At 48.4% G+C, this 13,277-nt stretch overlaps 1 protein-coding gene across 1 annotated transcript in view; it reads right to left on the reverse strand.

The window, feature by feature from the left end:
• grip2b (glutamate receptor interacting protein 2b) overlaps window positions 1–13,277 on the reverse strand; it is a gene marked incomplete at both ends in the record, with an annotated part of 385,376 nt that overhangs the window by 50,997 nt on the left and 321,102 nt on the right. The window contains 2 exons of the mRNA XM_080495600.1: window positions 1,406–1,486; window positions 3,789–3,934. Coding sequence (XP_080351726.1) covers window positions 1,406–1,486; window positions 3,789–3,934 — 227 coding nt within the window. The remainder of the gene's footprint in view (window positions 1–1,405; window positions 1,487–3,788; window positions 3,935–13,277) is intronic.

A 13,277-nucleotide genomic window follows, 5' to 3' on the forward strand; every position in this document is an offset into this window, starting at 1 on the left:
TCTGCAGGATGTTGAATGTGGGTCAGTGTCGGTGTCAAACATAAGGTCTGTGGGCCAAAACCGGCCCACAAGAGGCTCCAATTCGCTCCTCAAAAGAAGAAGAAATTACATAGAAAACACTGATAAAAAAAATAAATAAAAAAAATCACATTTCTTAAAAGTAGCGACATGACACAACACTATAGATAGAGATATTGGTGATGCTGCCATGAAAGCTAACTCCCTCCTTACCACACAACGAGCCTCAAAGTAGGGCTGCTCGATTATGGAAAAAAATCATGGGTAATATTAAAATCACGACTATTTACACGATGATGTCTTTGGATTAGGAACAGCATTTATTAAACATGTTTAAAAAAAAGACTCTCCTGTTATATATATTTAAAAAAATCTTATAATGCAGTAGTAAAAAACAAACTGTCGTATTGCACTCAATCTTTTGAAAACAAGAAATAAATGAAATGCAATAAGAGATAGATATACTTCAACATAAATACTTTGATAAATTGTTCCAAAATAAAATAGTGGCGGTGTAGAGCCGATGAACGGAGTCAGAGCATGGAACTCTTTTCCTTTTCGCTCTTCGTCTCTACAAAATAAAGTTCCCCACCACCCCACAGTAACTGGGTGAATTATGACCTTAACTGATCACCACATTGGGGAACTTCATGTTGTAGAGAATGAACGAAAGTCCAAAATTGCAGCCCTGCTACAAAGCTATGCTGTCAGGGTGTTTAAAACTCCCCAAAGAAGATTTTTTTGACATCTCATAGTATTTTGCACTAGAAGGTTTCATTAAAAATGAATATATGTTGAGATTAGTCATTTTCTGGAATAATTGTTTGGTTGTTGCACGAATATAGACATTTTCATCACGTATACTGTGTGCTATAACAAAGAAAATCATTAAAGTTTAAATTTAAAGGTTATTAAGGCATAATTCTGAATGACCTTAAGTATTTAAAAAGTGTGACTTCTCGTCCAGAAAATACATTTGAATAAAGTATTTTTATAAGAGTTTTATATGTTTTTGTTTGCGGTGGAGAACATCACACCCATTATAGCTGTTGATCTTTGTAATGTTATCAGTTTGAATTCATCAGCTTTGTCATCAGTAATGAAGATTAAGAAATATTAGTATTTCAAGAGGTTTTAACCCGGTGGGGCATACAACTCTGAAACAGTAAAAGTTCTCAGAAACATGAGTTCAAGTCGCTGGTGACTTAGAACATCTTATAAACACGTGTTTTAGAGCCGAGCTTCTCTGCACGCCAGCTTGTCGTGTGTGTGTGTGTGTGTGTGTGTGTGTGTGTGTGTGTGTGTGTGTGTGTGTGTGTGTGTGTGTGTGTGTGTGTGTGTGTGTGTGTGTGTGTGTGTGTGTGTGTGCGTGCGTGTGTGTGCGTACCACTGATGGTGAGCCCCAGCTCCACTCCTCTCTTCTTGGGCAGCTTGACATGGAAAGTCCCACTACTAGGCACCACAGACTCTGGAACAGACATACACACACAAATACACAAAACAAATCATCTGTTTTTCATCCAGCTGAACATTTGTTTTTTTTTGTTTGTTTTCTTCCCCTTGCCCTGTATGGCAGCTTGGGCAGACAATATGATGTGATTGAGAACCTTCTGATGTCAGAACAGTTTTTGCTCTTGCAACAGGAAGAGTCTTAGGGCCAATCCCAATTCTATTTTTACCCCTACGCCTACCCCTTAGCCCTCTGCCTCCAAAACGAGGGCAAAGGCAGTTTCAGCTCTTAGATTTGGGACACCCCTCTCCCTCTGCTCAGCCCCGCCCCTCTCCCTCTGCTCAGCCCCGCCCCTCTCCCTCTGCTGGCCCCCGCCCCTCTCCCTCTGCTGGCCCCCGCCCCTCTCACTCCGTTTCACAGTTTTGACGTCATAATACGCCACCGTTATATCAGCAGAGCTGAACCACGGATGTTTGTTGATTTTCCAGCAGGAGCATCATCCTGCCGTCCCAAATTCAATGTGTTGCAGCAGCTTGGCTGCTTTGTTTCCACATCAAGGTGAAGAAATAGACGGAGACGTGGATTACTTCAGTTTTTGCGCTGTATTTGGACTTCAGAAATATTTCCTCATTCACCATGCAAAAGCAGAGGAGCTTCCTTTGTTTGCTCTGGTCCCTGTTTTCAAAACACCATATTAGAAGACTTTGGAACTCTACAGTGTAATAATAAAATGTTATAAACACGGTCTCTACCAAACAAATACACACGGAAGCTCCAGACGGCAGCGCTACTGCCATTCTTACTAGTATAAAACACAACAGGTTTATATAACTTTAGAAGTGTATATATGTGAAATGCGAGTCCTTCGGCGCCATGTCCTCCTACCCCTCTGTTTAAAGTGTGCATCTGGAAACGTTTGGTTTCGAGGGGTGAATAGCCCTTCCCTTTACCCCTCCGCCTCTGCACAGGAATGAAATGGGACACCCCTCAGACTCTCGTGAACGCGCATTTCAGAGGGGGAGGGGTAAGATGAAGGGCTAAGGGGGAGAACTGGGATTGGCTCTAAGAGTCTCCCCATAGTGCTGCCTTTATTAGCAGTTGGCATGACTGCTGTACACAACCAGGGAGGAACGCTCAAAGAGAGAGAGAGAGAAGAGAGAAGATTGAGGGGAGAGAGAGACAATGGGGGGGTGGGGGCATTCATGGGGGACCCACCCCCACCACACTCCCCAACCCAGCAGGGCAGAGAAGGCCCCAGCCGCTTTTATTAAGTTATATTGATCCTCCCTTTAATCCAGAATACTGCAGACATGATGGTTAACAAGCTGATGGATGACAAGATGGATGGATGATGGATGGACCGACGGATAGATGGATGGACTGATGGATGGATGGATGAATGGATAGATGCTACAGTCAATATCCATCCAACACACAATCAAAAATAGAAAGTCGTCATGATGACAACCTTTTCTTTCAGCAGATTTTGCCTCTTAAATCGATTAAAAGGTTTCAGTCCATTAAAAACAAACTCTCCACTCAGATTCACCTCGACTGTTGCGTGGCTCCGGAAAATGTGGCCGTCTGACTTTTTCCTTTTTATGTGGAAATCGGGCCTAAAGTTAATGACCCACGAGTTGAACTGGAAGCACTTTCCATCAGGTTAAAAGCATGTTGATGGGGCCAAACCCTGCAGTAAAGAGGGGTAATTATCTCATCTGCCCCTGCATGCTCCCACACTGAAGCGCTCACATCAGTTTGAGCAAATGTTTATGGAGTTGAAAGCCAAATATCCAGTTCTAAGAAAAGAAGTTACAGAATCAGAGACTGATATATTTTTTCCCCTAATATTGTCAAAATTAAACTGATTGTTGCATTTATTTATTTCTCCATCAGGATACCATTCAAAGTCTCTAAAAAGTATCTGGTTCATTCTTCAGTTGGATCAGAAATTATCCGATTTATCCCATCTGTTATTCAAATTCTCCAACAAAAAGAAAATGCAGATTACAAAATGTGGTGTTATTACACATTAAGTTGAATATTACATTACTACATAGTGCAGCACTACAAGGGTCTGATTTGACAAGACTTAGGAAAGTTATCCAGAAAACCTTGAATCACTTTATTTATTGAGCTGTTTGTTGAGTCAACGATACGTCTTCACATGAAATGTCATACAAGCGGGTAGCTGATATAAAGCTGAACCCCGACTACGACAACGAACAGATGATTAGAAATGAATGAAATAGAGTTTCCAGAGCCGCTGATAAGTTGAGGTTTCAGAAACAGGAACAGGATATGAAGTGGTGACGTTCACCTGCTACGTCGAACTCGATCTCCAGCGACACCTTGTTGGTCAAGGCAGCGTCTCGGAGGAGCTGGTTGGCTTCCTCCAGCGTCCCGTCCTCAGTGGGGATCCCGTTGATTGACAGCAGGCGATCTCCGACCTGCAGCAAGCCGCACCTGAAACCACAGTCACCATGGCGACGTCAGGAAAACCTGGACCAGGTGCTACGGTTTGAATCCTCTCAGGCCGGACGCGTGCGGCTCTCCGTCCCGTCACATCCCAATAAACCGCAGCCGATATCTTGCTTCACCAGGGAAACCGCCCGTGTAACAGTTTCTCCTGCAGCCAGCAATGCTTTGGTTTATTGTTTCCAGCTGCAATGTCTCTTCTCTTCCACCATCACCTTATAATGCAGGTGTCACTGGAAATATGATTTTTACATCAAACAACAAGACACAAACAGTTTGAAGTAGTTGTCCAGTTTGATTTTACATAATTAGTGATAAATATAACCTTGGTTTTTTTTTTTTTTTAAATCTTTTATGTTATGCTTTTCTTTTGGCGCCTGAGCGTTCTCATGCGTCACCACTAAAGACTTTAATAAACTCTCTGAAAAATGTAAAAATCCCAAAATAAATCTGGATAGAGATGCACATACTTCATCCCCCTGTGCCAGGTCCCGTCACAGGTACACAAATACTGAATACAGTTCAAATCAAGGTCATTTTGGTGAAATGGTTCATTAGTTAATATTATTTTTCAGATTCCTAAAGTGTAAATTACAACATATTCAGAAATTAAATTAATATTCAAATATATATTTTACGAGGCAAATGCCAACATGTGCAGATGCCTTTTTTGTGACCGATTAAAAGCCAGTTATGTCCTAAAGTTGGTTTTCCATTGGAACTTTTATCAAACTTTACCTTGAGAATGGAAGAAAAACAGACGAACAAAACACTGGAAGACAAATTATATGATTAAATATTTGATGTTGTTGTTCCTTTTGATCATTGTAGTGGCCACAATCTGATCAATTTCATCTTGAGTGGACCGAAGTGGGGAAATAGTGCTGAACTTTCTTTTTATTGTGGGACAAATTATGAAAATGTCTATATTTTTACAAAAACCCAATAATTACTACTGAAAATGATATCGGTCTTAACACAAAGATGATTCTAATAATAATAAAGACCCTCAGCCCCCAGCAGCTCCTCCCGAAGGTGACGGTCACAACCCGCCGTACTTGCAAGTGCGTGCTGGCTACCTGCAAAAATGTGGCCAATATTGGGGGATCCGTACAATGTGAGTACAGCCTCTTTACGGATTTGGAGCACGCAGTAGCAATTTTCGTGCATGAGAAACTTTTGCTGCGTTCGGGCAACGGATTCCCCTCCTGTACGGGTGACACGCGTGCCTTCTACAACTAATGAGTGCACAATGCACCAACTCCGTGAGTCTTTTCCATTTTAAACTTAGTTTAAAATCGCAGCAAGGAAGTAAAAAAAAAGATAGCATGTTGTTAAGCGAATTATAATGTAACATGTCACTGGCCTAGGATGAATGGTAAATATGAACAGCTGTATTTCTAAAAGCAAATAAGCTGTAAAGTTAAAACACTGCTTCAAAAATGACCGTTTGGAGTGACGCGCTCAGATGCTCGTTAAACTGTCGGACACCCAACAGCGCGCGGTGGTGTTTCAGTCAGGGCCAGCAGTTAAATAACCCACCCCGCCTTCCGGCCACACATAATGTCAAGCAGTAAATGCACAATCGGAATCCAATGTAAGGCCACTACTATGCATCAGTACTTAAGCCACACCACTTGCATGCCCTTACAATATGCATCTGAGTAAGGACGCCGTACATGAGTAGTACATATAAGTACGGCCTCCAGAGGATAACGTGGCAATCACACGGAGATCTTATGTTCTAAGCACCTACAACTCACTGACCACTTGAGCAACGTATGATGCATGCAGCCGCTCACGGCCAGGCGTGGCGTGCGGGCCAGGTATTTACACCTTCCACTGACGTACTCCCTCCCTGCCCTTGCCACTTCCTCTCCACGTTTTCAGAAAAACGTGGCAGCCGTTGCTTCCCCCAAAAAACGCACGAACGAAAAACACGCAGGGTGGGTTGTGACCATCGTTCAAGGCTGCTATAGGTCAAAAGTGATCCAAGGGGATCAATACAGCTGGTAAAATAAAACAAAACAAATACTTGCGAGATCATAGTTACAGTTATGTAAGGTGAAATCATCACGAATGCAACAGAAACTTTCAAATTTCTAATATCAACATGCACAGACCACATACTGTTTTGGAAACAAACTGTGCAGGTATGAACCTCAGAGTTTAACGTTTTGGTGGAATTTGCATGTTCTTGTTGTGTGATAGGGTTTTTTCAGGGCACACTGGCTTAACACTGTCTTGTAGTTTAGCAGGTGTTTCTATGTTGTCGATGTCTCCAGACCGTCCCCGGCTCCAGTGCCAATACTGTAAAGCACCGGGCGCGGATGGAAGGTAAGACAAATATGAGCTTTCATTAAATAAAACCCCCTTTTCTCAGCCAGACTGTGAATGAACAGAATGATCCATCGATTCATCTTGCCTGAAGCTTTATCTTATCCCAGCAGGTTACATCCTGGACAGGTCGCCATCCATCACAGGACAAACACACAAAGTCAATCGTCCATTGTTCTTCCTGGCAGTTTGCCTCGACCATGAATGATTTGCCTAAAAGGTTCTGGTGAAGCCAGGCACGGGTGACACCAACTCTCCCATCAACAAACAAAGGACAGCAATTTAAATTACAGTTATAGTTCCCAATGTAGATTGTAGAACGTGTTTGATTAGGGTTTCCCACATTGGGGATGCACCGATACCGATGCACTGATATTGATGCCGATATTGGATCCGATACTGTCCTGGTATTCGTACTCATAAAACGTGGCGTTATGCACTGACACAGAAGTAGTTCACAGCAGGGCAGGGCCTTTGCGTTTCATTTACATGTATGAATCAGGCTTCATGGATTTTAAAAGGTACTCATAACAATACTCAGTATCAGCAAGTAGATGAAGGTTAGCGGTACGGGGCACAACAAAGAAATTATATTATATCTTCAAAAATACGTGAAGTTTTATTTTTTAAATGAATATAAATAATATCCCTAAAAATTAATTTAAAAAACAAAACAGCAGATTGAGTCAAGCCGAGAGAGTTTGTAAAGCCATTCCGTGGTTTGACCCCCTGAGGTTCTTCAAAGGAGCAAGACGAAGGTTCCATCCAAAGACGCTCTCCAGCTTTCTTACTACGGCAGAGCGAGCACACCACTATCTGTATCTGTATCTGTTCAACCATCTAAATGATCTGTATCCGTATCTGTACTCAGAGTGGGCGGGGCCTAAACCTCAAGTGGGCGTTTTCAATTGAAACTGGGTGGGGTTTAAATTGGTATATTATTTTAAGTCTGAAATTGAAATGATTGATCAGAAGATGCTTTATTTATTGTTTATTTGAAAACTATTTACAGGTCTTATATATAAATAACTATATACAGTATATTAAGCTTAATTTGTAATATTTATAATATAATAATTTTTATGAACAGCCACATACAATAAACACATTTATATAGGCTACTTTGTGTGTTCAGCTATATGTGTGTATGTGTGTAAGTGTAAGACTGCTTATTTTAATGATGTGTGTGAACCTGGTGATTCATGTAAACATCCAGTGGAGACAAACAGGAAGTAGTATGTCAGGCTTGTTCACTGTGTTCTTGTTCACTGCTTCTCAAAAGCACCACGTTCAGTATGAGCAAAGTTTTCCAACTGACTTTACACCACCAGCCAAACTAAGAGCAAGCAGATGGTAAAAAAAATAATATACTAATTTTTTTTAAAACTCGACTGGAGTGGAGGCAGTGTTGAGCGCCCCCGAGAGGCCGCTTTCAGCTCTGTCTTGTACATTATGAAACAAGTTTACCAAGTAACTTTAAATATCATACAAACCAAAATAGAGGCGAGTTGAAGAAAACCTAAGGTTTCTGAAGAGAGTAATTGTCACTCTGTGTGTGCGTGAGCTGCCTGCAGAAATGTGTGTGGGGAGGGGTGGGCTATGTGTGTGACTGGTCAATCACAGAGTGTGAAGATACTCGTCTGAGGCGGATACTGATCTGAAACGAGTATCCGGCTCATCCCTATTTCTTACTATCAGGTTTGTGAGGATCCACACCTCCTCCAGCACCGGATCCTCCTCACTGACACGCCTGCAGGTAATCAACTAATTGATTGCTCCACCTCTTAAGCCCTGCAGTGAGGAGGTCCGGTGCCAGAAGATTGTGTCTCTGTTCAGAGTCACCAGCTCCTCTCATGAGCTCCACGACTCCCTGCTTCAAGCGTCCTCGGCCTCCCCGCCTCGCTGTGCAGCGTTCCTCCCTGCTGCAGTCTCCTCACCTGCACACTCTGCATCCCAGAGTCTCCGTTCCCTCATCTCCCAGGTCTTGCAATAGAAATAAATGATTGATAATTGTACCTGCTCTGCCTCCTGGTCTGCTTTTGGGTTCCAGACACTCCACGCACCGGCTCCCAGCCGTTACAGAATCTTCTGGCCCCAAGAATGAACCCAATGCTGTAGGGGGCGCTACTTGGTCGGCACGAATGTCTGCTACAGGAGCTCGCTGCTTCCATCCATGATATTTATCAGCGGCTGATCCAGCCGACTCCCACAGACGCTCTTGTGACCGACCCCGGCGCCACCCTCTCTCCACGGACCCTGGCAGAGTCTTCTCCTACCAAGGAGCCCTTCGTTCCCCCACCAGAACCATACACCGGGGAACTGGGCTCCTGTGACCAATTTTTGCTGAAGTGCCGCCTCGTCTTCGACCTCCAGCCCTCCAAATATCCCTCCGACCGGGCCAAGATCACCTACACCACCAACCTCCTGCGAGGGAAGGCGGCTCGGTGGGTGATGGCACTCTGGAACCATGATTCACCGGCTATCCAGACCTGGGCCCGCTTTACCAAGGAGCTGGAGAAGACATTCGATCAGCTCCTCTCCTTCTCCCAGGGCACCAGGTGAGCAGCGGACTATTCAATCGAGTTCCGGATCCTGGTGAAGGAGTGTGGGTGGCACGACGAGGCTCTCCAGGGAAGCTACACTCAGGGCCTCTCGGGGGTGCTCAAGGACCAGCTGGCGACCCGGGACGAACCCTCCTCCCTCGATGAACTCATTGCGCTCTCCATCCGTCTAGACAACCGGCTGAGGGAGAGGCAGCGGGAGCGTGGTGCTCCCCGATCCTTCCCCGTAGGACCCTTCTCTTCCCAGCCGACTCCCAGGTCTTCGACATTCCCACCGGGTCACGGAGCGTCCAACGAGTTCGCAGATGTGGAGTCAGCAGACGAGCCGATGCAGCTGGGCCGGACCCGTCTGGACCCCCGAGAACGACGCCGGCGACTCCAGAACCAGCTGTGCCTCTACTGTGGTGAAGCCGGACACCTTCGGGACTCCTGCTCGAGTCGACCAAAAGGTGTGGCTCGTCAGTGACCAGGAACCCTCTGACGAGCCATATCTCCAGTATCCCGAGTTCCCCTGCCCGGATGAAGGTGCCTGCCAGCCTCCACTGGGATCAGCACTCTGCAACCCTTCCAGCTCTGGTGGACTCAGGAGCCGACGACAACTTCGTGGACGCAGGGGTGGCAGCCCAGCTTGGACTTCCGCTGGAGCTCCTGCCTTCTCCCCAGAGTGTCAATGCCCTGGATGGTCGGCTGATTGCCCGGGTTACTCACCGCACGACAGCTCTCACCCTGGTCGTTTCTGGGAACCACTGAGAGATTCTCCAGCTGCTGGTGATACCTTCTCCAGTCACGCCCCTCGTCCTGGGTTACCCGTGGCTGCAGCAGCACAACCCACACCTCAACTGGAGGAACTCATCGATCATCAGGTGGAGCCTCCAGTGTCACTCCCAGTGCCTCCGGTCTGCCGAGTCCAGCTCCGGTTCCCGTCCTCGGGCTCCGGCTCCTCCTGATCTGGCTGCAGTTCCCTTGGAGTATCATGAGCTGGCACCATTCTTCAGCAAAGACCTCGCTCGGACTCTCCCTCCTCACTGGCCCTATGACTGCTCTATCGACCTCCTTCCCGGGGCTCCGCTGCCAGCAGCGCGCCTCTACAACATCTCACGTCCCGAGAAGGAGGCAATGGAGACGTACATCCAGGAATCACAAGCTGCTGGCCTCATTCGCCCTTCCTCATCCCCAGTGGCAGCCGGATTCTTCTTCATCAAAAAGAAAGATGCCACTCTCCATCCCTGCATCGACTACAAGGGGTTGAATGCCACAACGGTGAAGAACAGGTCGCCTCTTCCCCTCATTGATCCCTCCTTCGAACCCCTTTGCGAGGCCCAAGTATTTATCAAGCTGGACCTCCGGAACGCATACCATCTCATCTGGATCAGGAAAGGAGACGAATGGAAGTCGGCGTTCAACACCTGGGATACTTCGAGTATCGGGTGATGCCGTTTGGCCTCACGAATGCACCGGCAGTCTTCCAGACTTTCATGAACGATGTCCTCCGGGACATGTTAAACAAGTTTGCCTTCGTGTACCTGGATGACATCCTCGTTTTCTCCTGCTCACTGGAGGAGCACCGGGAGCATGTCCGCCTGGTCCTCCAACGCCTCCTGGAAAACCGGCTTTATGTAAAACCAGAGAAATGCGAGTTCCATGCCACCTCCGTGCAGTACCTGGGCTTCATTATTGCTTAGGGGCAACTCCAACCGGACCCGGCCAAGGTTCAAGCCGTCGTGGAATGGCCAGTCCCCACCACCTGGAAGGAGCTGTTGAGATTCCTGGGGTTCGCCAACTTCTACCGTCGGTTTATCAGGAACTACAGTAGGGTGACCTTTCCCCTAACTCAACTGACCTCCACCAGGGTTCCGTTCCGGTGGTCCTAGGAAGCCGCTGCAGCATTTGCCTGACTGAAGACCCTCTTCACCAGCGGCCCGGTTCTACTCCATCCTGACCCCTCTCGACAGTTCGTGGTAGAAGTAGAAACCTCCGACACCGGGGTTGGAGCGGTGCTCTCCCAACGGCATTCTGTCTCCCACAAGCTCCACCCCTGCGCCTACTTCTCACGCAGGCTCTCTCAGGCCGAGAGAAACTACGACGTGGGGAACTGCTGGCAGTGGTGTGGGCTCTACAAGAGTGGAGACACTGGTTGGAGGGTGTGACAGCCCCTTTCATCATCTGGACGGACCACAAAAACCTGGAGTATCTTCGCTCAGCCCGCAGGCTCAACTCCCGTCAGGCGTGCTGGTCCCTCTTCCTCAGTAGGTTCAACTACACTCTGTCCTTCCGACCTGGATCCTGGAACATAAAACCCGATGCCCTGTCTCGGCTCCACTCCTCCCCTTCCTCCTCTGAGTCACCAGACCTCATCATCCCGCCGTCCTGCATCCTGGTGCCGCTGCCTGGGACATCGAAGTGACCGTCCAGGAGGCTCAGGGGCCTGACCCGGATCCTGGCGCCGGTCTGCATCTACGTTCCGGACTCCGTGCGCTCCCAGGTTCTTCAGTGGGGCACAACTCCAAACTCGCCTGCCACCCTGGAGCCGGCCGCACCCTCTCCTTCCTGCAGGCATGGCCCGGGAGGTCCGGGAGTTCGTTGCAGCATGTTCCACCTGTGCCCGCAGTAAGTCCTCCTATCAACCTCCGTCAGGTCTCCTACGTCCGCTGTCAATTCCCAGCCGGCCCTGGTCCCACATCGCCGTGGACTTCGTCACCGGGCTCCCTCCTTCTGACGGGAACACCAGTATCCTGACCATAGTGGACTGTTTTTCAAAGTCCGTCCACTACGTCCCTCTCCGGAAGTTGCCGACGGCCCGGGAGACGGCTCACCTTCTGGTTCTCCATGTGTTCAGGCTCCACAGGATCCCCATGGATGTTGTGTCCGACCGGGGACTTCAATTTGCCTCCCGGGTGTGGCAGGTGTTCTGCTCGGTCCTGGGGGCAACAGCCAGCCTCTCCTCTGGATATCATCCCCAGACCAACGGCCAGACGGAGCAGGCAAACCAGAACCTTGAGGCGGCTCTCCGGTTCATGGCTGCAATGTTTCCTTCATCCTGGAGCTCCCACCTTCCATGGATCGAATTCGCCCACAACTCCCTCACCTGCTCAGCCACTGGAATGTTGCCGTTCAAGGTTTGTCACGGTTTTCAACCTCCCCTGTTCCCAGATCAGGAGCTCGGCATGGCTGCCCCCGCGGTCAAGGACCACCTACGTCGGGTCTGGGAGGTATGGAGATCTTCCAGGACAGCGCTCTCCAGATCCGTGGAGTCCAACAGATGACTCGCAGACCGTCACCGCACTCCTGCTCCAGACTACAAACCTGGGCAAATGGTATGGTTGTCCTCCCGAGACCTGCCTCTACCAGGTCGAGTCACCGAAGCTGGCTCCCCGATACATCGGTCCATTCCCGGTCGCCAAGGTGATCAACCCCACGGCTGTCCGCCTCCGGCTTCCTGACTCCCTCAAGGTGCACCCTATGTTTCATGTGTCTCTCCTCAAACCAGTCTCCTCCAGCCCCCTGTGTCCTCCTGCTGACCCCCCTCCACCCCCTCGGATCATTGACAACCATCCTGTCTTCACCGTGTCCAAGATCCTGGATGTGCGGCCCCGGGGTAGGGGTTTCCAGTATCTGGTGGACTGGGAGGGGTATGGTCCAGAGGAGCGGTCCTGGCTTCCCCGTCGGCTCATCCTGGACGAGACGCTCGTCTCTGACTTCTACACCGAGCACCCAGACAAGCCGGGTAGGGCGCTAAGTGGCGACCGTTGAGTGGGGGGGGGGAGTACTGTGAGGATCCACACCTCGCTCCAGCACCGGATCCTCCCTCACACTCCTGCAGGTAATCAACTAATTGATTGCTCCACCTCTTAAGCCCTGCAGTGAGGAGGTCCGGTGCCAGAAGATTGTGTCTTTGTTCAGAGCCACCAGCTCCTCTCATGAGCGCCATGACTCCCTGCTTCAAGCGTCCTCGGCCTCCCCGCCTCGCTGTGCAGTGTGCCTCCCTGCTGCAGTCTCCTCGCCTGCACACTCTGCATCCCAGAGTCTCCGTTCCCTTGTCTCCCAGGTCTTGCAAGAGGAACAAATTATTGCTAATTGTACCTGCTCTGCCTCCTGGTCTGCTTTTGGGTTCCAGACACTCCACGCACCGGCTCTCAGCCGTAACAACGTTCATACACTCCATTACGTTTCACCGGCTAAAATAAAAACCTGTTTGTGTGACTATTTTCAGAGCCGTTTCCAGATATGACTACCCTGTGGGTCAAAGCGGGGGAAGAACAAAGACCCATGTAGGTGTAATGACTGTAAGAAGCACGCCTACCTGGGACGTTTTCCTGTCTTTAAATTCATGTTGCACAGACAGATGACACAAGCGGGCGCGTCAGGCTCCCCGCTGCGTTACGTATCACATTATTTTTAGCTGCTGACGCTTCATGGAAACATCCAGCAAATAC

The sequence above is a fragment of the Blennius ocellaris genome (assembly GCF_963422515.1).
Source record: "Blennius ocellaris genome assembly, chromosome: 4".
NCBI lineage: Eukaryota > Metazoa > Chordata > Actinopteri > Blenniiformes > Blenniidae > Blennius > Blennius ocellaris.